This window comes from Sinocyclocheilus grahami, unplaced genomic scaffold, assembly GCF_001515645.1.
Source record: "Sinocyclocheilus grahami isolate Dianchi unplaced genomic scaffold, SAMN03320097.WGS_v1.1 scaffold40.1, whole genome shotgun sequence".
NCBI lineage: Eukaryota > Metazoa > Chordata > Actinopteri > Cypriniformes > Cyprinidae > Sinocyclocheilus > Sinocyclocheilus grahami.
In genome coordinates this window covers 2,339,659-2,366,123 of record NW_015505219.1, presented here as the reverse complement: position 1 = coordinate 2,366,123, position 26,465 = coordinate 2,339,659, and the positions used below count along the sequence as shown (strand labels likewise).

The window sequence follows — 26,465 nt, the reverse complement described above, 5'->3', positions numbered from 1 at the left end:
TGTAAATCAACCACAAAACACTGTTACTAGAGCTTGACCAGCCACACATATACTCAAAAAAGCTACTGCACCAAGACACATACACACTCAGCACTTCTGTGATAGACAGTGCCAGGAACTAACTGTCTATCTGTCTGTCTGCAGTGGTTGAAGAACGCCTGACAAGAGATCAGAGAACATTCCTTCATTCAGAATCTCTCCAGACCCTTCAGATTCCCAACTCCATGTTGAGGTAAATTTCTGGAAACTTTCCAACAATCCCTGGAATATTTAAAAAAAAATCCTGGAAAGTTTCCGAAATTTACGCCTTTTTTACAACTTTAAAGACGGTCAGATGTTGTTATTCCAAGTACACACTGCATGTGCCATGCTCTTTTTCATTTAAATGTTGAGTTGATTTAGAAAACCTTTATTCCTTTTTAGCTAGGCTGCTGTCAACACAAACTAGCTTATTATAGGACAGTCATTTTTAATCATTTGGGGAAGGAAGCGCTACACTTGAAAAGCAAATGGTTCGCCTCAGGTTTTCTCATACCCTTTTTCCATTTAGATGGAAAAGGGGTATGAGAAAAAGATAGAGATTGAAATATAGAGTTGTGGAAATTGTGTAGACAGTGGAAGATGAGACTATGTTGAGGCATTACAGTGCATCTTTGGGTATGGTGTGTTTCTGGTGATTTGCTTCTGCAGAGCTGCTTGTGTTGAGATTGAAATGTTTGTCAGAGATGTCAACCTTCACTGTGAGTTTGGCTAACAGTGCGTTTTCACACGGCATTCTTACATCATTTACTTTCACATTCAGGTTGTGTAAGCACACTAGAGAGAGAGCAAGCAAGAGTGAGGGATGATGGCAGTCACAGTGGAGTGATAGAGTGCTTTGGCAGTCACAGATAGGGGAGAATTACATTGAAATGAAACTGAATAGCAAAAGGTGTGATGAATATTATTCCTCCACTGGGGAGTTTTTACCTCCTGTCAATCATTGTATTAATCTTAAACCTTCCCTCCTCTCTCACATCCCACACTCACTTGTGTTTTGTCCATCACTCAAAATATCTCTTTCATGTCCTCAATTCTCCATCCTCAAATATCCATCCAATATCCTAAACCAGGCGTTTAGGCAGACATCCCTTCTGCTATTATTTTCAGATGCTTTTAAAAAAAATAAAAAACAGTTTAGCTCTCTCTCTCTCTCTCTCTTTCTCTCTTTCTCAATCAATTTCTCCCTTTTTTGCTCTTTCCTTCTCTGTTCTTGGTTGCTTGAAGGAGTCATAGAGAAATATAATCTTGTGCAGATATAAACACTCAAACACATACATACAAGCACCTAGAGAACTGAAAACATACATGCACTCATGGCCCAGCATGCACTTCAGCATATTAAATAAGTAGTTGTAGGTTGAGAAAGAGCTGCTTTGCATTCCGCTTGTGCTCCTAATTTCAGTAGTGCTTGTTGTGGGGCTGCTCAGAAACGCACATGCTTAACGTAAACTACAGTGATGAAGATTACACAATAATCAACCTCCTTCAGCCGTCCAGCTTGAACACCTGAAGTGGTCAGCGACTTGACAGCGTAGCTGCTTCCTGTTTGTAAACACTCTGAAAGGACCAAACGCATTAGTCATCCCTCTCACGCATCTGCCTGCATTTATCGGCAAAGGGGCTTAACTGAAATCCTTGTCTTAAAAAAACAGCCAGCATTTCATTAGTCACCTTAATGCACACAAAATATTTCAAAATGACAAATTCAAAGTGTAACTAATTTCACAGCTGCTTGAGGTAGTCTCTGGAGTGATATGCCAGTGTGTGCGCGCATGTGTGTGTTTGTGTCTCTGCAGAGCTGGAATGCAAATGACGGAATTGGCTTTATCTGCTGTAGAAGGGAAGTAAGTCATTTTGTAGCAGCTGTGTTTGGAGCTTCTGGGGGAAAAAGGGATGGACTACCTCAGTCTCAGGACAAATAGCAAGGGTTTGTGTGTGTAACTCTGAGACAAAACGAAAAATGATGGGGAAATTAGTAAAAAGAGTTGTGGCGTGACCAGAAGTGTTAAGCAAAGCAGGTTAAAAAGCCTCAAATTTATTTTGACAGGAAATAAATGATTCAGCCAACTTTTGATGGATTTTTCATGAGCTAAACACTTTCTTAAGTCTGCCTGGAAAAATAAAAGAGAAATGACTTAAGAGTAGGGCTCCAGAAAGAGTGTATGACAGGAATTAAAAATAAATAGCGTGTCACGCTGGGCTAGAGAATAGAAAAGCTGGGGGTCAGGGTAAAGAGCGATGGCGGGGGTTACACCAACCCCTTTATTGTCAAAGTCAAATGCAGCTTGTTGCTGTGACAACATGCAAATGAGATGCAAACGAGTGGAACATTTGGGAGGAGGGATGGTTGTCAGGGTGATGTTGTCATGGCGACCCCCAGTGATGCACAACGGAAGAACACAAACAGGCAGGAGGGCTGCGCAGGGGACGGCCAGCGTCATATTAAAAGAAAGCGTTTGGAGATGAAGAGATTATGGAGCAAAGCACTGGACAGGGGGCATATTGGAGGGTGGGATGTAATGGGATGAGAATATAACATTAGGGATTTGGGAGGGGGTAAGGGCTGGGAAAGATTGATTTCTTCATCTGTTCCAATGCTTTTCTTTGCTTCACTCTTTGTTTTACGCTGATGTTATCACACTGTTTTAGGTCGGCGGTTGATGGGGGACATAACAAACTCAGAAGGCAGAGGGAAAGACAGGTGTAAGAAAGAGAGAACAGGGCTTTATTTTGCTGGGTGAGAGAAATTGAGTTATGAAATGAATGTGTTAGGATTACGGCAGTTGAGGAAAAAAACTGAGAGAAGTGGGGTTTTCATGATGCCAAAATTTCAGTAGGAAATATAAAGTAGATAAACAAAATCTAAGATTTCAAGAGCAAAACTGAAACGAGATTGTATTTTTTTTAATAAAAATGTAAGCGCTTTATTTTGTTTTTCTATTAAATTTGGTTCCCCTTGGTCCTTTGTTTTAGAAAATTAGTCCATGATAGGCTTTTTTACGAGAATAATGTCAAAAGAGTCATGAGAATAGTATCATAATATACAACATTAATATGATGGCACTGTAGAATTTTCTTATAGGGCTGCGAATTTTAATCTCAATCTTGAATGCTGCCTCTCTCAATTAATTAACCATAACTGTCTCTATTATTTGCCTGCTGGTTATTTATCCTGAAAGTATTTTTTCCCCCATTTGATATTTTCGTTATCTTGCATTAATACGTTTCCACAAGCGTTCATGCTTTGGGTTACCAGATGTCAAGAGTTTAAATCCCCCAATCAAAGCTTTTCTCTTACATGGATAAATTAAAGAGAATAATATATCTAATATGAAGTTCAAACATGAATATCGACTTTATTGAATAAATGCACTTATGCAACTTCTGTGCCATAATGTTATATTATGCATATTATTCTTAAAATATTAGATTTTTTTGTACAATGTATTTTAGTTTTGGCATTAAAATGTGGTCGTAAATTCAACTTGGTTACCGCCACATTTGCTGTCCTTGGAGAGGAGATTTGCAGCTACAGAATGAGCAGCAATGTGACAGGGGCACATGTGAACCAATCACGCAGAGAGGCATTATGGGATGGAGGAGAGGTGACTGGAGGTCCGTGTTTTACAAATTGCCGCTAAAACCGAAGCAGTCAAAGGTTGAACGAGAGATATATAAAACGGAGCGAGAGAGAAAGCATCGAAGCGAGTACAGATTGCTCACAGCAAGAGATGTTCTCTTTGCACTCCAGATCGCAGCGCGGGTGTGTAGCTGTCTCTCCGGCGGGCATCCCGCTGCCCGGTCCATCCCCGACACCACGCGTGGGCAACAGCACTTTATCACCAGTGCATGCACACGCGCTTGCAGAGTCTCAGCTTGCCGATGGTTCCGCTCCAGCCCCCCTGCTCTCTCTCTGCAACCGAAAAACCCATCTAGCGTTATTGGCAATGCACAACTCTATTCATTAAACAAAACAACTCGGACTCAGAGAGAATGAATCACAGCCTAACTACCGTGAGAGGTGAGGAATCACACTGTAAACCGAGCGTGTGAGCTCTCCCGCTGGCCATCTGCGTGCCGGAGACGGGCTGAAGCCCCACTGTGGCGGCTGACAGGTCACAGAAGCCACATATCACCTGGCACTAACCACCAGCCAGGTTAAACAAAGACTCCAATCTAACAAGTTCCCCCTGACGACTTAAAAACACACCGGCAGTATCTCCCGTGCCGTGTGTGCTGTCTTTTTTTTTTCTTTTTTTTTTATCTCTCTCCCAGTTTGTCACCATCTTTTTCCTCTTGCTTTTGTCCACCGAGCCCGTTTCCTCTTCTTGGCTCTTGTCTTTTCGTTTGTTCCCTACCGGAACGGATCTGGAGAGCTGACCGGGGCCCCCTGACGACTTAAAAACACACCGGCAGTATCTCCCGTGCCGTGTGTGCAGTCTTTTTTTTCATTTTTTTTATCTCTCTCCCAGTTTGTCACCATCTTTTTCCTCTTGCTTTTGTCCACCGAGCCCGTTTCCTCTTCTTGGCTCTTGTCTTTTCGTTTGTTCCCTACCGGAACGGATCTGGAGAGCTGACCGGGGTGGGGGCGAACCGGCAGAGGAACCGCTGGCTCTCTAAGCTCTCTTCACACTCTCTGAGATTAGAAGGCTACTCAGGAAGCCCTCTCTCAGGCACCTGCGAGCCCCCTCCAGTAGTTTGGGTTGTTGTTGTTAGTTAGCACCACATTAAGGGAAGTTAACTGCAATTACATTCGCCTGCCTGCGGGGGTCAGCCAGGTTGCTCCTCATTAACTCCAACTTCTTTCAGTTGTTGTTTTTCCTCTCTCCTGCTACTTTCTCACTGTTTTCCCTTTCTAGGTCACATCAGAGACAACAATTAGAGGGGGAAAGAATAGGAGAGGGCTGGGGGGAGAGGAGAAGCATCTTTTGTGTGGCATATTGCGGGTGAACACAATAGTGTCAGTGTGCTCGAGACCTGAGAAAGACTTTCAACAGCCACCCGAGTGTGGGACAGCGTGTTTATTCATCTTTGCCCCGGGCGAGGGCTTTTGAATTGATGGAAAGAGTGTGGGAGGGCATTTATAAAGGAGAAATATGTTGAAAATTTCAAGCTTTATTTCTTTGCATCTCCGCGTCGGCTTGTCTATGTATGTGGGAGTTTGTGTGATGCATAATTGTGTATGTGTGAAAGCCTGGCAGGACAGAGAACAATATGAACAATTTGGGCTTGACATCATCAGCAAGCTGCTTGTCTGAATAATCGAGATGCTTCTGATGCTTTCAGACGCAAAGGCTATGAGCCAACAAACAGACACTCACTGTGAGCGCAACACAAATGGAAATTTCACTGATCACAGAGTCGGAGAGAAAGAAACTAGACACAAACACACTTGATTATTCATCTCCTTCAACTCTGGATGGTGACTCAACAATTACTCATCGGTGAGACACCAAATGTTGACGTGTATTTGGCTCCCTGCTGTTGTTCATTCAAGACAGATCCTCTCAACTGAACTACTGACCATCTTAAAGGACCATTTGAAACTGTGGTAGTGCTATTTTTCTTTAGCAAGCTGGTTTACTCTTACTTGTAGCAGACTGGCATCATTCATCTGAGACCGGTTGAGATGGTTGAATTAAAGCTGTCTTTTCTGTGTTTTTTTGTGTTCTGTCTTTCTTCGCCAGCTGTGATCACTCGTGATGGCATGATAAATGAGAAATACTCAGTTTAGCAACTCTTCAAAGAGCTGAGTAGTAAAGCTCAAGATGGCCTCCAATCAGCCTTCCCTGATGAAAAGAGCAACATGTCTAATCACGAGCATATGTTGTGGTTTGTAATCTGGACCCTAGAATCGGATGCTGGTGTGTTGGTTAGTGATAGACCGATAAGTCAGCCAGGCTGATTTTTGGCCCTTGTAGGACTACCAGAAGTGGTCCTTCTGCTTAATGTCATTTTTCCAAAATCTACTAACAACCTTGCCAATGGATAATGGACATTTTCTGTTGTCAAAGAAATGTTATTTTAAATTTAAATATATGAATTCTTTGCACATTTTATTTGAATTTTAAACTGTTTATCTATATCTATATCCACTCTTACACACAAAATACAGAATTCAAAATAACATTTATTTATATAAATTGATAATAAATATAAAATATTTCAAAATGTACATTTACTATAAAGAGTCATATCTGCCATTATATATATATAAAAAAAACATAACCACCAAGACTTCAAACAACTTTACCACAAACCAACTGGGAGTCAACCAACTTCATCACAATGACCTTACTGGTCAACCAGCATTGCTTCATCTTTGTAGGTGAACACCATTGATATCCACCAGCTGAAAAACCAAGCTGACACTAACCATGGAAATTCATTCTGGTCTAAGCTGGTCTTGTCAGCAGCATTCATGCACTGTGCCTCATTTCTCCTTGGCTTAATCTCACTCTTACCCTATTCCTAATGGATGTCCCTCCCCCCCACCCCCACCCTCATATCCACCTCTCTCTCTCTCTGGAGTGTGGTATCATTACTGTAGCTTCATATGAGTTTTCATTGACAATCGGTTGCTGGGTTCAGCAATAACAGTGGTCACAGTTCTGGGCTCCTGAGGGCCCCAGTCTGAGCTTGAGAGTGTGTGTAAAGCAGTATTGATTGTGCACAGAGACGAGCGAGCGTATTTCACATCCTGCTGTGATTTCTCTGCCCCTGGTCCTCTTTGTCGTAGATATATGAGGTCCTGTAAAGGTGCTGATGTGAAGCCTGACGCATAATTCAAAATTTCTGTGTGGCTCTGCTCACTGTCTGCTGTTCAGGAAATCTATATATATTTATCTATTTGGGTCATGAGATAAAAAGTTGGTGTGGGTGAGCATGTGCATTTGAGTGTGTTTCTACCTTGTCACCTGATACCAGCTGCTGTCTTTCTATTTTTCTTTCGCTGTCCTTTGCCTGAACTCGGCCGCTCAACATTGCCACTGCCTGACACCTCAGCCATATTAATGACAGCGAGGAGATGGAGAGAGATAGAGGGTGGAGGGATGGGGTGATGGAATAAACCGGAAGCAGAGGAGGAGAACTGGATAAACTTATATAGTGAGAGACTGGGGCTAGTTGTCACACAGGGAATTTGTCATAAGTGCTTATTAAGTGCTTAAGTGTGTTTTCTCTAGGTTTTGTATGATGGTTTTGAGCATCTACTTCATATAATTATCAGGTTATTGTTATCGTCCATAACAATAATTATTAGTGCACCCCCAGTATTTTAATAATCATCAGTTTGACATTAATTATAGTTATTAACTGCAAAATTTGTTGGAATTTTTATTTATTTATTATTCTTACCCCATGCACACTGTATAAAAGAAATTGTTGAGAAAAGTAAAAAATTCAGGGAAATATGATGCATTCAGATTTTTACCTTTTCTCAACTACTGTCTTAGTAAAACTACTTTGTTTTGTCAATTTGAATTTGTTTGTTCACTAAATGCAAAATGCCTCATTCAGCCAAAAAATGTAAATCAACTGCAGATTTTTTTTTCATCAAATTTGTTAGTAACACAATAAATTTATATTTTGGTGGCATATGCTTAGTTTTATAGAATGCTTAATGTGTGAAAAGTGCATTGTTGTTTCTGAAGAATCCATCATCTTACACAGAAAATATATCTGGGCTATAGTTTTAAAAGGTTGTACAAAGAGTCAGCAAACGATAATCTAACCGTATAATTTATTCATTCTGCAATGCATGTTGGTAACTCAAAAATCCTTTCAGCTGTATTGCTCAATATGAAATTCTTTGTTCAGACAGCTGTGTTTGACTAGTTGGGTCAGCATGTGGGGGAATTCTGTTGATCTGACAAGGGTTTTTAAGTAGTTTCGTGTAATTCACATATATTATTATTTACTACTCAAAAGGTCCTGTCAACTGGAAAATATGTAGTTGCTTTTTTTTTTTTTTACAGTGCAGTGTGACAACATGTCCTGGAATTAGAGCATGTTGCCACAAAAGTCCAATGCATGTTCAATGACCTGGATTCCTGGACAATGTTGTTGGAAATGTTCAACAGCTATTTTGCAGCCAAGATGTTAATGTATGTGCCTATACACAGACACTGACCTTCAAAACTAAACCTACCCTGAGAAATATCCACTGGACTAAAAAGTGACACCAAGCTTGAGTGTCCCCAAGGACACTCCTCTCTGTATACTCTCTGAAGAAATAAGCAAAAAAAGAACAAGGAATGAAATGTGCTGTAGATTATTTTCTTGTATTTTCTGATCACTGTGGAACGACTCGGGATTGACTCATCTGATTGTCCGAGAGTGCTGGTGTGTGGCCTGAGCACAGAGGCGTGTGCGCCTGCTGATAGGCAGTTGCTTGGCGACTGTGTGCTTTATGCTGAATGACATTACAGGCTGTGATTGATGCAGCCAGTGCCCAGCTGTGCATGAAGAAAGGAGAGAAAGAGGGAGAGAGAAAAGAGCAGACAAATGAGAGGAGAGAGAGAGAGAGAGAGAGAGAGAGAGAGAGAGAGCAAAGATTTGCCTGCCTGGCTTATGCTAGTAGAAGAGGTGTAATAACTATAATTACAGCACAATTTAACACATTAAACAAAGAGATGAATGCCACACCTACAGCTAGAAGCTTGTTTGAATCCGCGAGTGTGTGTATGGGCATAGAAATGCATGTGTGTGCTAAACTAATAATAAAAAAACGTAATGAAAGTATCTAAAAATAATGTGTTTGTGAGTTTAAATTTGCACATAGGCACTTTTTATGTACAGAAAAAAAACTTTTTGTCAAATGGGACAAAGAATTTAAAGTCTTCATTAGTGTGTGTAGTAATAGTTTGGAGCTCTATATGTAGAAGCAAGCTAATGAGCCCTGTGATTAATACACACAAACACGAACACAAAAATAGAAGTCTTTGGTGCAAAGAGATGCACACAGACAAAACGTAGGGATAGTAGCTAGCACAGAAGGGGAGATGTAATGTGTGTGTGTGAGTGTGAGTGTGTGTAGGTGGGAGATAATAATGCTTTCTAACAGCCAAGATGTTCTGTGTTCTTGGCTGCTGACTATCTGATAGCAACAGCTTAAGTTTGACATGAAGCTCTGTAGTAAAAATACGAGTGCATTATTTATCAAAGAGCACCTTTATGCTGAGGTCACCTTGCCCAGAAACTGTCCACTTCCTCATAATGATGAAGGGAAGATGGGATTGAAATATGAGAAGAGGAAACGTGACTGATGAAATAAAAAAAGCTGGATTTGGAAGAGTTTAGTTTTGTGTGTGTGTGTGTGACATGCAATTACATTTTGGCACAGTTTAATGTGCGAGGCCAGAAATCTTCAGTCTTTTCTGTGCCATAAATGTGATTTCCTTAGCTTTTATGAGACTATATTTGTTCATCAATTAACTGTATAATAAACTGCACAAATGTACAGGTATGTTGTGATGCATGCAGTTCTGAAGGCTGCGGTTGCCAGTGCTCATTTACTGCTTTATTACCAATTGTTTTACTGTTTACGGTTATTTGCATTGGTGGTGTTCTTTTGAGTTATGCGTTATGTGATGTTGGCATAGATCACGTCTCTGTTTTTAAATATGTGGTTGAATGTCACCTTGTGCTTTGTGTGCATCATTGCTCTAAAGAGTTCTCATCTCTTGGGATATTGTCAGCCTGACAAATGTGTCCCCAATAGTTCAACTTCTGTCTAACTGTGATTTCTGTTACTCAGGTTTAACGTTATTGGTGTGAGAGAGATGTTCATTTGAAAAGCATGACCAGATATATCTTAGCATTATGTAGAGCAGTTGCACACATAATTGCACTGAGCGAACTATACATTACTATTCAAAAGTTTGGGGTCAGCCTTCAGCCTTGGTGAGCATGAGACACTTCTTTCAAAAACATCCCTGACCTCAAGTACTTCTGAATGGTAGTGTTTATACAACAGATATATTATACAGCTACTTTTAAACTTGTATGCTTTTTTCCTCATTATTTCCAAAACATTAATATATTTCAGCATCTTTAAATATGTCAATTAACGTAAATCTAGATAACTAATTTCACATGTAGAGACGGACCCACTCATACACAATGGAAAAAATCGTAACGCTTCTTACATTTAAAGGGGTCATATGATGCGATTTCAAGTTTTCCTTTCTCTTTGGAGTGTTACAAGCTGATTGTGCATAGATAAGATCCCTGAAGTTGCAAAGACTAAAGTCTCAAAACCAAAGAGTTATTCTTTATCAAAGTTAAGACTCTGCCACGCCCCCCTAAAACGGCTTGTTCTAACACGCCCCCACATATTTACCTCACTATGTGGAAATATTAGCATAATGCCGCCCAAATGTGCATGCAAAGAAAGAAGGCGTGGTTTCAGTAACCGCAGTTAATGTTGATGCAGCCATGTCAGGGAGACGCTGTGTGTTTCTAGGCGAAAGCAAAAGCACTTTATTTGTCCTTCCGAAAGTAGATGCATTTAGGAATCTTTAAGATTACTTACAACAGATCAGCAATGCATTTTATGGACGACCGTTTCGTGAACCTTGGAGAGGAGGTAATTCTGACTTTGCTATGACAATCTGGCGCTTCTGAATCAGCTACTGTTTTGTTATTAGTTTAAGTATTTGCTATTGACTGTTCAAATGCGGAGTTTTGTGTATCGTGTGTGTGTGTGTGTGTGCGCGTGCGTGCGCGAGAGCGTGTGTATATGTGTGTGTGTGAAAGAGAGAGAGAGAGAGACAGGGTCACATCACAGTGGAGTCAGCTGTCTCAACCGTGGCTTGTGAACGGCAAACACATACCAGCTTGTGTCACTGTGTCTGTCACGCGACTCTGTTCCCCTTTCGGGCTCTGTATTTGCATTTATTTTAAAAGATGAAGCTTACGATTATGGTAAGGGGCGTTACATTTCTGACGAGTGCTTGCGGTGTTCGACCAATCACAATGCACTGGGTCAGCTGGCCAATCAGAGCAGACTGCGCTTGTTGGAAGGAGGGACTTTGTAGAAAACTAAGCATTTGAGAGAGGCGGGGCATAGAGGACCTACAATAATGTACAGTATTTTAAAAAATAATGTGTTTTTTGAACATTAAAGCATTTCAACATATTTTGTTACACCAAATACACAAAAGAATGATCTTTAAAAAAGCATCATATGACCCCTTTAAAAGAGCCAGTTGCCTTTGGCATCATAGTGTTCAGGACAATTGGTTGTCCAACCAGAAGCGCAAGGAACAGTAAATCTGTTTGATAACATTAATTTTTGTGATTATGTTTGGTGCTATGGAAATTACACGCTGCACCTTTAGGGAAGACTGCTTCCTTTTTGAGCATTTGCTCTCTTGATCTGTAATCTACAGACATCCGTCTCTCTCTCCCTTCGCCTAGCTCTCACACATCCAGTTCACACAAACACACACAATCTCATCTATTTTCATTACCAAATATGTTTCACCTGAATGCACACAGAGAGACTGATTATAACTCTCACGTTTGAGCTTTTTAAAACAATGATTCAGGCATAAAAATTTTCATAAACATCTTATCACCCACTTTCTGTCTCTCTCTCTCTCTCTCTCTCTCACACACACACACACACACAATGTCTGTGCCCATGGGCAGTACAGAAATACGGTAATTGAACTGACATACCTACAGTATATTAATACAAGTTTAATATGGCTGGTGTGAATGAGAGAAGAGCCGGAGACATAAATACGATGACAGGAGAGAGAGAGAGAGAGGGCGCGTTAGAAATGGGAGCAGCAGAGCAAATCAAAGCAAAATTAAATGGATTTGCATATTTCAATGAATGCCGCAGGTAGGCCTTCTAATTATTTCATTTTCCTTCAACTCTAATTTCCTCACTTGTTCCTCTCAGTCGACAGACGGCCTGTTGGACTGTTTAATATGTGTACTTTAGCTCCAGACTTATTTTTCAGTCCGTTTCAGCGGCTTTAGCTCTCAGTTATTGCTAATGATGCACTTGGTGTTGTACGTCCTGTCCCGCTGTCCCAACATCACCCAAATTTATTTTGTGTCTCGGCCTACCTTTGTTCAGGTATTTGTTTTTGGAAATGTTCCTCTTTCAATGAAACTCTCCCCTGAGACTGTTTCCCATAATTCAGTTTAATCCAGTTCTCAGTCTGTGGCCGTGACTGCTCACACTGTTGGCAAATCAATGAAGTGATGGTTATGTAACCCAATTTTTGACAACGAAACCGCAATGATTAGATGAATATTAGTCATAAATATTATATCACATCTCACTGACATGATAAAAAATAATTGAGTATGGGTAGTGTTTTGAGATTTAGGGGGGAAAATGGATTGTTTTGGTCCATTGTTTAATGGATTTAGATGTGCTGGACATGCTGGAATTGTAATGCTGGACACACAAAAATATGTGAGTGATTTGAGTGTGAGTGTGATTTTGTAAAAAGCACATTACTGGCGTATATTTTGTACCAGTAATGTGCCAAATCTAATACGGCAAAATCTAATGATGTTGTGAGGTTCCAGACTCATTGAAAAAGCAGGCTTTGGTTGAAATTGTAACACAATGTATGGTTATCACAAGGACTGGGTAAGAATATTGATATTTATTCTAGTGTTCCCAATATTGATTCTTAAAATCAAGCAAGATCAATTTTCTGCTAACTAGTCTTAGGGTGTGAAAGTTGTACCAATTACACAAAACTCACTCAACTGTATAGTTTAAGTTGTATTGTTTTGTTTTTAAATTGCAATTGTTTTTAACTTCCAAACTGGAAGGTTCCAGCACTGTTTTTCATCAGCAGTGAGCACACCTGCTGAATCTTAAATGTCATGGTGCAAAAAAACCCAAAACATTTTACCAGCAGTTGTAAATTTAAGTTTGCAGTATATATATTGAGTGTGATTCAATAAAAACAGTATGTACCCCAAAATAATGGCCAGTAACACCTCTAAAAAGATAGTTCACCTATAAGAATGAAAATTCTGTCAATATTTACTCATGCTCAAGTTGTTCCAAACCACTATTAATTTCTGTCTTCTGCTGATTATAGAAGAGGTATTCAATTGTATCCAACCCCCACACCCCCAAGTTATGGAAGTCATTGGGGACCAGCAACTGTTTGGTTAAACACAATTTTTTGAAAAATACAGTTTTGGAACAATGATAGGGTGAATAAATGATGACAGAATTTTAATGTTTGGGTGAACTATCTCTTTAAGTTTTGCCAGCTGCACGGAAAAAACAAACATGCAACCAGTGTAGTTCAATGACGTACAAATGACTCTTATGAACTGGTTCCTTGTGGTCAATCAAAAGCATGACCGAAATTAATGAATTTCATTTTTAATTTTACCTTTCCTTTAGTGTGTAATATAGCTGTTTGTGCATGTAAATGATCTGCAGAGTTACAAAGCACACCAAAGGGAGCTAATCTCTCCAAACAGAAAACACTTGCCTGAAACGCCTCGTTTGTAGTCCTGCCATTATTTCTGTGACTTGGTTACGTCACCATGTTACATGTTTGCATAATGCCCGCCTACTGGCTGCATTGGTCCGCCTTCAAAGAACAGCTTAGTAAGTGATTTCGTGATGTCCAGGAGACTATGCTTTTTCACTGTGAAGGCAAAAAACATTGTATGAACAGACATTATTACTGTATATTGTTAGCTGAAAACCCGATTATGGTAAGGAATTTACATTACTGACATGTTCTCTATGTGTTGAAGCAATCACAACAGACTAGGTCAGCTGCAGTCAGATCAGACTTGGGCTTTTCAGGGAGGCGAGTTTTAGAGACAGGAATAACAGAGTGTTTCTTGTAGAAGGTGTGTGACGAGAGGGGCAGGGCCGAGAGCCGTGGGAACGGAGCGAGGCCGATGGAGTAAATGCTAATGCGCGACACCTGTGCCACTCGAGTCCCACGGAGGAGCTCCGGAAGGATAAAAGGAGGAGTGACGACAGTGTTGGACGAGAGTGGACCAGGCCTGGACTTTATTTTGTGTTTTGGTTATGTTTGTGTTTATTTTATTATTAAAGTTTTGTTTGAATGTTCACTGGTAAAATAAACACAAAACAGTGCGAAAGCTCCTTCGTGGGACTAGAGACCGATGAGTGGCACAGGTGTCGCGCATTAGCATTTACGCCACCGGCCTCGCTCCGTTCCCATGGCTCTCGGCCCCACCCCTCTCGTCACAAGGTGAAAGAGGTGAAGTGTATTCTAGGAGACCTCAAAAATAAAATTATGAACTTGTAAATGGGCATAATATGGGCACTTTAAAACAGTCTGAAACATTCAGATTGAGGTCATTATGGACATACTGTACAACAAAATGGACATTATAACTGAAAAATACCCAGTTAAATCTTATTCGTATTTAATAAAATCAAATTGAATCAGGTAATCTGTATTGATACACAGCCATAGTTACCTCTGATGCAAACAAATCAAAGAGAGTCAACCAATATATTAAAAAAGCTCAGTGCCTGTCTGAAACCCATCTTTAATTCAATACCGTGTATCTACGGATACCTTATTCTTACAGTAATGTCTCTGTTTCTGTATCTCTGAGAATGTGGGGATATTCTGCATCTGTGTCATTCGTCTCTGACAGTGAGGATGCATTAAGTGAATCTGTATTCAGTGTCTCTGACAGTGACGACATATTCTGCCATTTCATAATCTTGTTTTGAAGCCCAATGACATTATAACTTTTATCATGGTTGGGTTTTATTCTTTCAGCATTCCAAGGCCATTTATATTTTGTTGTTGTAATTTGATTGGCTGTGATTTGTATTGGGTCAGAGAGGATGTTACTGATGCGCATTTGCTATTAGATATGGGTTTCAGAACCCCAAAAAAAGATATTAGATTCAGCACACAAGACAAACAGAACATTTCACCATATTTAGATTCACATCCTGTATATTTATTTTGGATGATATACATCTAATAAATAGTTTGTTTTATATTTATAATGGCTATTTGGCCTAGTTTTGTCTGCACGCATTTGGCTGTGGGTAATAGTGCAAAATATACCAGATGACCAGGATACAGATGTAAAACTTTAGTCTCGATTAATCCTGAAGTGATTGATTGATTGATTTGCTTATTTATTTATTTAAAAATACTGTAAAAAAAGTTTTTTGGAGAGTGCCTCTCCTTAACATATGACCCTATTACTGACTGGATCACTCATTTTTGATTCATAGTGCACATTCACAATAGCAATAAGTTCCCTTTCAATTATTTTTCTTCGTAATTTAATTGGAATTGGAATTTAATTATGCAAGTTGAATAATGAACTCGTTTTAATCACTCTAATACTCTCAACAGTCTGGATATGTCTAGAAGCACAACTCTTGATTAATTGTGATTACAGTTTCTTCCCATGATTCCTCGTCCCACTCCTTGGTCTCGTTTTAACACGATCATGTGCTCCGTCTTTTGCTTTTCTCTCCCAGACACCTCCGTCGTCTTCATCCTCACAGCATAAATGTCAAAATAAACGGCTTCCTCTTCGTTTCGCACTCTCTCTGTTGCCTTCTCTCCTTCTTTTCCCAGCATGCTGGCTTGTATAAAAGGTTGTTATGTGAGTTAGGTGTTAATTGGTTGCTGAAGTCCATTAATATTCTCCTTGTGACTTTGCTCATCAAGAGCCAAGCGGGGAAAACTGATGAGTGTGTGATTTTCCTCTAGAGAGAGAGAAAGAGAGTGTGCGAGGGAGAGAATGAGAGAATGATGGAGAGGGAGGAAGAATGAGCAAGGTTCAAAGCCTCGCTGTAAGGTCACTGGCACAGAAGGAAAAAAACTGAGTTATTTAGAAAGAAAGAGACAGAGCGACAGTCTAAGGCGGTGAACAGAGAGGGAGATTGACAGAGAGAGAAACACTGTTGATAAAGAGACACTAAAGGGCACTTTTCAGAGAGGAACCGAAAAGGAAGATTATGTTATCATATGGAAAGAAATAGTTCCTTTGTGGGCTGATAGATAACTGGCGGAATGGGGACGAGATGAGAAGGGATGAAAAAAACAGTTTGGTGATCACGTTCTCGTTCTCCTGTTCCTTTTGATAAACAACATGCAGTGCTGCTCAACAGGCTCTGATCCCGGTGAGAAACAGCACACGGCGGCTCTCTCGGAACCTGCGAGAACATGCTTCCTGTTGACCAACTTTATTCAAGTGTGTTTGTCTCTCTGCAGGAGTGTGTCCTTACTAGCTGAAAGTAGCAATTCTAACCCGACCGTACTGCAGTGCAAAGGCAAATGCAAAAATGTTAAAATGTAACAACTGATATTAAATATCAGTTGAATATTTATCAAATCAATCATATTTCAATCAAAAAGCTATTTTTCTCTGTTTTAGAATTGGTGGGGATTTTGACATTGCATGGTAGAGTATCTTATATTTCGAGTACATTTAATCATTTACCAGATGTTTTATCTGAACAAACTTACAAATGAGGAATATCATGAGCAATTTATCATATTAATAATGTTGCTTTTTTTAGTAACAAGCTACTAGGGGATATGTAGCATTTGTAGCGGCAAAACAGCTACATCATATATTTGTCACACTGTATCTCACATGCAGGTTTACAGCCTGCCCTACTGGGCTGAGGCAATTATCAAATGAAAATAAGTCCGATTCATTTTAGTGAACCTGTTCATTCGGGAAATTTAAACGGAAACTATTCACTGATTTGTGTTTTTGTGCAAAAGTCAAGTCAAGTCACCTTTATTTATATAGCGCTTTTAACAATACAGATTGTGTCAAAGCAACTGAACAGCATTAATTAGGAAAATAGTGTGTCAATAATGCAAAATGACAATAGTAAACACTCATTTTTCAGTTAAAGACAGTTCATCATTCAATTCAGTGATGTCATCATCCAGCTCAGTTCAGTTTAAATAGTATCTTTGCAATCATTTGCAGTCAAGTCAACAATATCGCTGGAAATGAAGTGTCCCCAACTAAGCAAGCCAGAGGCGACAGTGGCAAGGAACCAAAACTCCATCGGTGACAGAATGGAGAAGAAACCAGCAGTTCAATTCCAGGCTGCAGCAATGTCACATTGTGCAGAGGACTCATCTGGTTCCTGTGGTCTTGTCCCGGTGGTCGTCTGAGACAAGATCTTTACAGGGGATCTGTATATGGGGCTCATCTAGTTGTCCTGGTCTCCGCTGTCTTTCAGGGCTGTGGAGGTCCTTTCTAGGTGCTGATCCACCATCTGGTCTGAATACGTACTGGATCCGGGTGACTGCAGTGACCATCTGATCTGGATACAGACTGGATCTGGTGGCTACGGTGACCTCGGAATAAGAGAGAAACAGACTAATCTCCTTTAGTGGACTTTCCTATCCTAGGTACTACCAAAAGTCCAGAGTTTTGCGACCGTAGGGAGCGTGATGGATTGTAGCATGGTAGAAGACTAGTTAGGTACGCAGGAGCTAACCCATTAAGGGCCTTATAGGCAAGTAATAATATGTTGTAACTGATACGGAACTTAATAGGTAGCCAGTGCAGAGACTGTAAAATTGGGGTAATATGATAATATTTTCTTGACCTGGTAAGGACTCTAGCCGCTGCATTTTGAACTACCTGTAGCTTGTTTATTGAAGATGCAGGACAACCAGCTAGCAGTGCATTACAGTAGTCCAGTCTAGAGGTCATGAATGCATGAACTAGCTTTTCTGCATCAGAAACAGGTATCATGTTTCGTAAATTGGCAATGTTTCTAAGATGGAAGAATGCCGTTTTTGTAACATGGGAAATATGATTTTCAAAAGACAAGTTGCTATCTAATATAACACCCAGATTTGCAACAATTACTTGAGCACCAGATTAGCATATTATAATGTTAGACTGAAAGCTAAGAACTTTAAAACTTACTAAATATATTAAAATATATTTAAAAATGTAATTATAAAAAATATAATCTAATAAGTATAATCTTTTTTTCTGTTTTAAAAGAATCTGAGAACATAAAGATCAAGTTTAAGTTGATACAATGGTCAGAACATTCTTTAGTAATACAATTCATAGCAGAACAATCACATTCACATGATATTTTTAAGAAAATGAATTTTATTTCTGGCAAACGTTTAATAATTTGACTGGAGCAGCTCTGTAGTGCAGCAGATTTATTTTTATTTTTAGTAAAAGCTTCAGTGTTGACAGCTTCATTATAATGGAAATGATTCGGAGCGTTCAGTTCAGACCGAGTGTTACAGTGCTGTTGCTCTAAGAGGGGTATTTTAGCCGTTCAGTGCTGTAAATGGCCTGTGTGTAGGGGTGACTGGGGTTAGTTAATCTCCAAGTGCTTTAATAGCGTCCCACAAATTGAGACTTCGGCAGGACTTGGATTTCTGTTTCATCTGTATTTTCGTTGTGAGTCAACTGTGTGCGTGTGCCTCCGGGTTTGTGTGTGTTTTTGTATAAAGGGTGATAATTGTGCTCATAGGTGTTGAGTTCGTGTGAGGTTTTAATGAGAAGAGCTCACAGGAAGCTGTCTGATTGAGTAATGGCTGCCGGCTTGGCATAAAAGCCTGGTACTAACAAACAACAAGACTCAGAAGGAAAGAGAGAGAGAAAGAGTGCCAAGAAAGTCTTCCACACACACACTGATGGCCATGCGCACTCGTTTCGCTCTCTCTCGCTCTTACTCTACACTCTTCTTCTCCTCCAAGAGACTTAAATTCACTACTCCCCCACCCACATGAATTATTATATAGCCTGAAGGACAAAACGTAAATTTAATCTGTGATAAGCAGAACATAGGATCAGCGCATCAAAAATACTCTGCACCTTTTCTGCTGATCCACCAGGATTCCTGCACCCACGGACACCCACAAACCCACCTGCAGCCACAGACCGAACCGTTGGTGCTGGATTAACTTTAAAGAGCCTTAATGTCTATGGTATCACGAGCAGCAGAGTGTGTATGAGGCATGCATGAGTTTTAAACATTACCCTCATGCAACTGTTAAGTCATGTCCCTGAAGTGTTTTGGCAACATTGGGTCTGGTGTGATGCCAATGAAAAATGAAATGATTGGGATGCAAATGAGGATAGAGGAACAGGAAAGTGGACTCGTGCTGCACACAACTGTAATGAATACACACACAGCTGCATCAGCAGTAATAAAGCATAATAAGGGTGAGAAGATGAAGTTAAATGACATCTGTGCTTCAACAAAAGTAAAAAAAAATTACACAGATGGACGTGGCTGTGTAGAGACGTAGTCAGGAGTCATCCAGAAAAGTAGTCAACTAGTTGGTGTGTTAATGTTACCAGCACATACACACACATGTATTTATACAGCATACAGTAGTGGTTGTTAAACAGGTGAATGGATGGGTGGGTAGGTGGATAGAGAGATAGATAAGGTGGATAGTTGGTAAGGTAGGTGGATAGATAGGAATGTAGAAAAGTAGGTAGGTAGGTTGGTAGATGAATGGATAATAGGTAGGTGGTTGGATGGATAGGTTGGTAGATATGTAGGTGGGTATGTAGGATGGGTGTTGGATGGACAGGTGGATAGATAGGTAGGTAGATCAGGTGGATATTTATATGGATGGGTGGATAGATAGGTAGATGGATGGATTGGTGGATATGTAGGTAGATAAGTAGGGGGATAGGTACAGTGGGGAATTCCATATAAGGAATTCTGCCCTTCGTGATGTCATGAAGAGCCATGCTTGAAAAAAACTTTCAGAAACTTATTTGAACCCAGAAGGAGTGTATATGTCACAGAAATACTCTGTCATACGTCCAAGTAATTTTTTTGAAACTTTGGCCATAGTGAAAGTAGAGAATTCAACTCTTTAACAGTGTAAATAACTCAGAATGCATGGAATAGATTTATTTTGTCTACATTATTTCGTCTTCATTTCAGGCTGCAAAGCAACAAAATTTGATTATTTTATTATAAATTATCTTTTCTATACCCACTGTAGATAGGTGAATGGATGGATGGGGTGGATTGGTAGGTAGGCAAATAGATGGGTAGATGATGGATGGATGGTTAGGCGGATAGATGGGTAGACGAATAGATAGGATGATGAATGGATGGGTAGGTAGATTGACAGGTAGATGTATATGTGGATGGATGATGGACTTTTTTTATGCAGAACCTTGATTGAATTTCTTTGAATCAATCAAATAATTGACTAGTCTGTCCACATTCACACAATCTTGCTATCCTCTCCCTTAGTCCCCTATGCACACACTGGATACTGTTCACACATGAATACACACATTTATGCGCACACGGCTTAGTATAGTACAGAATGTACAGCAAAACAAAACGCATTCATTTAGAACATTCCCTCGTGACCTTGTGAACACGCTCTGTGTGCCAGACAGATAAAGACTGATCAGAAAGAAGCTGAAGACCCAGAGAGCTTTAGCAAAACACAACCAACTGTAGAAGTGAGACTGAAAGACGAAGCTCACTGACTGACTGATTGTTTTGCTTTCTGAATGAGTGCTATTATGGACTCTTACCCTCCCCTGCCCTTTACCAAAATAACGATATGTGGGATATGCATCTGCCAGCACACACACACACACACACACACACACACTCAAGTATATATTCGAGGGTTCTCTCCCAAATTGTGTCGGTGCAGTTTCAAGAGAGGTTATACCAACAGCAAGCAGATTACTCAAGGAATTTTGGACTACGAGTAGAAGACGAGAAAGAAAATAAACAATACTAGAAGGAATTAGAGGACCTTCCACCGATGGACAGCTCAAGAAAGAGAGAGAAGGAAGAAAGGAAAGGAGAGATGGATTAACTTTGAATCAACCTTGGTGGAAGTAGGGAAGTTGTGACGACTTTGGGGAAAATCGAATGGAATCAGGCAGTTACCTGAAGTGCAGATCTGAAGTTGTGCTCCCACACAGTGAATAGCAGCCCTGCCAATCACTGTGTGTGTTAGTGAGGATCCCGGCTGTGCTCAGTATCACGGTGTTCTTAGAACACTAGTATGATCGGCTGTTCTGGGCTTTAAGACACCTGCGCACACGGTGAAATAACACATAGCTCTTTGTTAGGGATCGTTCTGGACTTCTGAGCCATTTTTGCAAGTTCCTACTGTACATGGTTTTCAGTGTTTTAGAGCAGAACCTTTTAATATTTCATACATAGATGTGCAGTATCCAATCTCAACTTCAATTCCATTTCAGACTGGTTATAGATTTGGTTATACGACGCAAAACACATAATTAATCGCCTACCTGTACTTCCATTGTTGCATGCAGCCCTTTCTAAAGTCGCGCAAATGAGGTAGTTTAACTTCTTACAGTTTAAATACTCATTTCAAATCTGGTGAAAACAGTTGGCAGACTAGATAGCGCATTGATTTATGATTGTTTCAGAGAACCAGAGTCTGTTTGCGTTATGACGAAGTGAATCTCAGCGGGCTCTGCCTCACCACGAAAGAGAAAAAAAATGCACAAAACCAGACCAGGTGTTAGGAGAACAAGAATTTCATAAGAGAAAGCTTTTGTAGGATTCAAATCTGTGATGTGTTTAGCCGGCTACCGTTTCAGATATAAACACAACAGCCTTATGCATAACAAGTATGAAATTATCTAAAAGTGACTGCTCCATTAGTGTTTGCAACATTTGAGCTTAGTCTTTGAGTGCTAATAAGTGGTTTGACGGCAAAGTTAAGTGTGGAAATTGCCACACGATAGGATTTTCGTTTTACTCTTGAACGTGGAGGATTGTTTTAATTAGCCGCCTTCGGTTGGTTGTTATCGCATGTGATATTAGTTGCTTGAGGATTAAAATGCAGCCGCTAAAGTGATTTAGTTAACCCTGCACTTAAAGAGCACTGGTGTTTAGTGTAGTAATTTTGCTGCGGTTTCAGCTGTGTAGCGTGTGCTGAATTGTGCAGTCATCAACCACAGTGGCCTCATTGATCAGCTACCGAGCCTCAATACACAATGAGACGAGGCCAGCGATCTCTCCTCCTCTCCTCCACTCCATCCCTCCTGCTGCGATCCCTCGTTCTGCTCTCCCTCTGCCGTGAGTCGATACATTTCTTGCTTTACTTCTCCATCTGTCTCGTTCCTCAGCACACCTTGAAATGAATCTTTCTCCTTCTGTCTGTAACCTTATGAAACCCAAAGCTTCTTTCATTTCTCTTCCTCTTTCTCATCTCCGTCTCGGCCTCTCCAATCCACTTTATTTTCACCGGTCCCCTTCTCCTTAAACACTTCTCTCTGTCCTTTTCTCTTACTCGGCCTCAGAGGAAGATAATTCATGGGAAGGAGCGAAGAGATGCGTGTGTGAAGAGAAAAGAGGTTATAGGGAGAGGAGAACGGAGGCCGAGTTAGCTGACAGATTTATGATTGAGGGATCAGAGAGGAGTATGGACCAAAGGCAAAAGATATATAAGAAATAGTGGTGTCATGAGCTTTTTTCCTTCTCTTTTTTAAATGGGCACCAGTGGAAGTCTTGACTCACTCAGTACTTTAGGCAAGAATGTACATAAATATTACACAGTAATGCAGTATAACAGGTCACTCAGCTAGATGGCCCTGGTGCTGCCAACTCGAAATCTGATTGGTTAAAGCAACGGTTTCATTGCCATTGATTTAAGCTAACAGACGCCTGCACTGTTGATTCTGAAGGCCTTAAGGCAGATTTCTTTGACCATGGCAACACGATTGCTGAAATATGATTGGATAAAAGCTCTAATATAAACATACACTGCTGGAAGCAGTGCAACCAAGAGAAAAGCTATGAACTGAAGAGAATAGACTATTGGAAATAATTTAATACACATTCATGGAAAAATATATTAAAACTAAATCAGTGGTTCTGATAGTGTTTAGGCCAGCAGAGAAGGCTTTGCTGGCCCTGACGGCCCACCACTGATATATATATATAGTTATGTTTTTGTTTTACAAATTACCAGTAAGATAAGTAAATGCATTTCTTTTGAAATAAAGCAAAATTGCAGCAGAACTTGACAGGTAGTGATCAACCTGCATTTTCATTGTATGGAAATGATTTGACATTTTGATAATGATCCTTTTGTGTTCCACCAGAAAAAAGGGCATATGAGCTTGGAGCAATGTGAGGGTGGGTAGATGATGTCCGATTCTATTCAATTGGATTGACCACATTTAGATTGCTGCAGCAATTTAGACAAACATTTTGCTTCTTAATTATCAATGAACCAAATAATGTTTTTGGATGTTTAATTGTGCATGTTCATTTCCTACTTTTACTATCATCTAACGCTCAGTTAAACACCAATAAATTAATAACACTGTAAAATGTAATCTTTAGCAAATCTCGAAATCTCAATATTGTTGAGACCAAATTCACTTTTATCATTTATTTATTTATTTATTTATTCATTCACATTCAGTCATCTAGTATAGATGTTTTATTTAGATATTTTAATATCAGCCATTTACCAATAATTGTTCATAATTATTTTTTAAGGTTATTATCATCTTTTGGGTGTCACGATTTATTATGCAGCTTTTGAAATATTTCAGATTCTGCACTAATTCTTAGTCACTTATCAATCAATTTGTGACATTTGAGTAGGTGAACTTGAGTAGGTTAAAACAGCCAGATGTCCTTGAATTGACCAAATTTAACCTTATTCGGATGGTAATTGTTTCTGATGGGGACATCTGTAAAATTACATTTACATAGTTCCTCAGTGATAAAACTCATGCGATTGGATGATGATTTACTCACTGTGGAGAAGTGAGTTCTGTGATCCTACAAACCTGCAAGTTCAACATGACAATACATTTAATAATAGGAAATTAATATTCAATACATTTTTTATTCATTCATTTAAATGTCATTTTTAATAATAGGAAAATTGACGCACTATGGTTTAATGTCTTTCTTGCATTGTATCTCTCAAAATGATTGATGTCATTTTAAAAATGTGGAAACTAGCAGAAACGAGTTATGCAGCCTCTTATATATAGAAGGCAAACATTTGACTACTACTTTGACTTCTAGTAAAATGGTTAGTCGTGTGAGCCCTAATTTATATGAATACTAACTTGTATAACTTATTAGATGAAGGTCAACATAGGAAGAGCAAGATGAAGAAACAAAGAAGAGTAATGGCATGTGGAAAACTCACAGAGAACTGACATCTAGTAGAAAGAAAGGAAGAGAGGAAAACAGGAGTGGTAAAACAGGAGCCTGAAGTTGAGAGGGAATTGTTAATACAACCATTAAAATGTGCAGAACACTGGGGAGGAAGGAAACGGCAGTATAACAATGAGGAGAACGAGACGAACGAGCAAGAATACAGACTCTGTAGGGACACAGAAAGGCAAGAATGAAGGAAGGAGATATGACAGTGGCTTTATGGAGGATAACCTCAAATTCACTCAGGGACATTTGCAGTTAAAGAGAACACGTATTCAAGAGGAACCTCAAGGAAAACCAAGATTGGCCATTTTATGGTGTAATTGCTGTTTTTCCCAGAGTATGTGCACTTATAGCTCAGCAAGGACATTTTTGTCCCTGTTCTCTGTGACTCACTACCTCAAATAATATGACAGTCTGTCTATATACTTCAGACTTCTCTCGCTGTTTTCCTCTGCCTTTTAATAACATCACATCATGGGTGCTGGGCCTCATTGTCAGCAGGAGCAGAAGTCCTCAGTCTAATTCAAACCTGAAATAAACACACATTCTGATGTAAAATAAACAAGAACTCTTTAAGTATGCACAGTATATATATCATTAAAATATTGGTTATCTGTCGATATAGTTTTTTCTGGCAGATATCAGACATATCATTTTCCATGCTCATTTGTCCAATTTTTACACTTAGATTACCTTTGCCATCATCTAACACTGAAGTTCATGTTTTAAAACACTATAATTAAAAAAAATGCTGTACAGTATAACGTTGTGATGCCTAAATTAACTTATAGCATTTAAAATGATTGATTTTAGTTTTTAATGAATTTTTAAATCTGCATAACATGAAAGTAAACATCAGCTTAGTGATATCATCAAATTTATTTGTATAGCCCTTTTCACAATACAGTTTCAAAGCAGTTTTACAGAAAATCATGAGGTAAATGTTTGTAATATCTTAATATATTTATGCTTAATAGTCGCTTTTAGCCGATTAGAACTGGGCGATGATATAGTTTACATTTTGCGAAAATACAAGCAATCAAGCAGTTGAGGTTTGCTCTGTAGTACAGTATATATCACCATACGGGAGTATGCTATATGTATACTTTGCATAACGTCCTTGAAGGGGTCATATGATGCGATTTCAATTTTTCATTTCTCTTTGGAGTGATACAAGCTGTTGGTGCATAAAGAAGATCTGTAAAGTTGCAAAGACTAAAGTCTCAAATCCAAAGAGATATTCTTTATAAAAGTTAAAAGAGTCAACCATGCCTACCTAAAATGCCTCGTTTAAACACACCCCCACATGTCTATGTCACGATGTAGGAAGATTTGCATAATGCCGCCCAAATGTTCATGCAAAGAAAGAAGGCGTAACTTTTATTCTCGCTGTAGTATTGTTGCTGCCGCCATGTCGTGAAAATGCTGTGTTTCTGTGTTTCTGTGTTACTTTGGCCTTCCAAAAGAGGACGATATCCGCTTCGTCATGCCTGGAGCTGATCCGTGCTGGTCGCTGAGGAAATACATCAACTTCGCGCTGTGGATCGCTGGATCAGCTTTCACCGTGAACGAAGCATGGGGTCATCACATGTGGTTGCCGCAAACCCTCCGGACGCTCCTTCATCGAATCCGCCGGCCACGCTGTTCTCAAGCCCGCCAGCCGCCGCTCACTCTAGGCCACCGTGTGTGACGCTGTGTGTTTCGTTGTGAAAGCGAAACTACTTTGTTTAGCCTTTCAAAAGAGGACACGACTAGAAATCAGTGGTTAAGTTGTATTTACAACACTGTTCCAGAACAGTTCAACCCAAATATTCAGATGTGTGCAGCACATGGAGGAATGTTTCCTGATCCTGGTAGAGTAGACTACTATGCCGGCTGTTCTGACTCACAGACTGTAAGTATGCTTTTTTTATATGAAAGAATTTGCCACTGACGATTCAAACGCGAGTTTTGAGCAGTGTAGAGTAGCGCTTGTTGTTTGTTATTTCTCCAATCACAAATGCAGACATGGTTTTAAGTTTACGTGGTGCGATGCAACACGTAACACCGTCACACGCTTAGGTATTCGGCCAATCACAACGCACTGGATAGCTGGCCAATCAGAGCACACCTCGCTTTTCAGACAGATGAGCTTTGTGAAAATCTACCGTTTCAGAAAGGCGGGGCATAGAGGAGAAACAATAATGTACAGTATGTGGAAAATAATGTGTTTTTTGAACCTTAAACTGCATAAACACATTTC

General features: G+C 39.7%; 1 protein-coding gene across 3 annotated transcripts in view; it reads left to right on the top strand.

The window, feature by feature from the left end:
- Window positions 1–26,465, top strand: part of LOC107582091 (cell adhesion molecule 4-like) — a 124,028-nt gene that overhangs the window by 56,555 nt on the left and 41,008 nt on the right. Inside the window, exon 1 of one of the 3 annotated variants that reach the window (XM_016267821.1) lies at window positions 20,691–22,111. The exons of 1 other annotated variant lie outside the window; for it this stretch is intronic. In XM_016267821.1, the coding sequence (XP_016123307.1) occupies window positions 22,030–22,111 (82 nt within the window). In that variant the 5' untranslated portion in view covers window positions 20,691–22,029. Of the gene's footprint in view, window positions 1–20,690; window positions 22,112–26,465 lie in introns of those variants that run through there. One more of the 3 variants, XM_016267824.1, reaches the window with a different exon arrangement.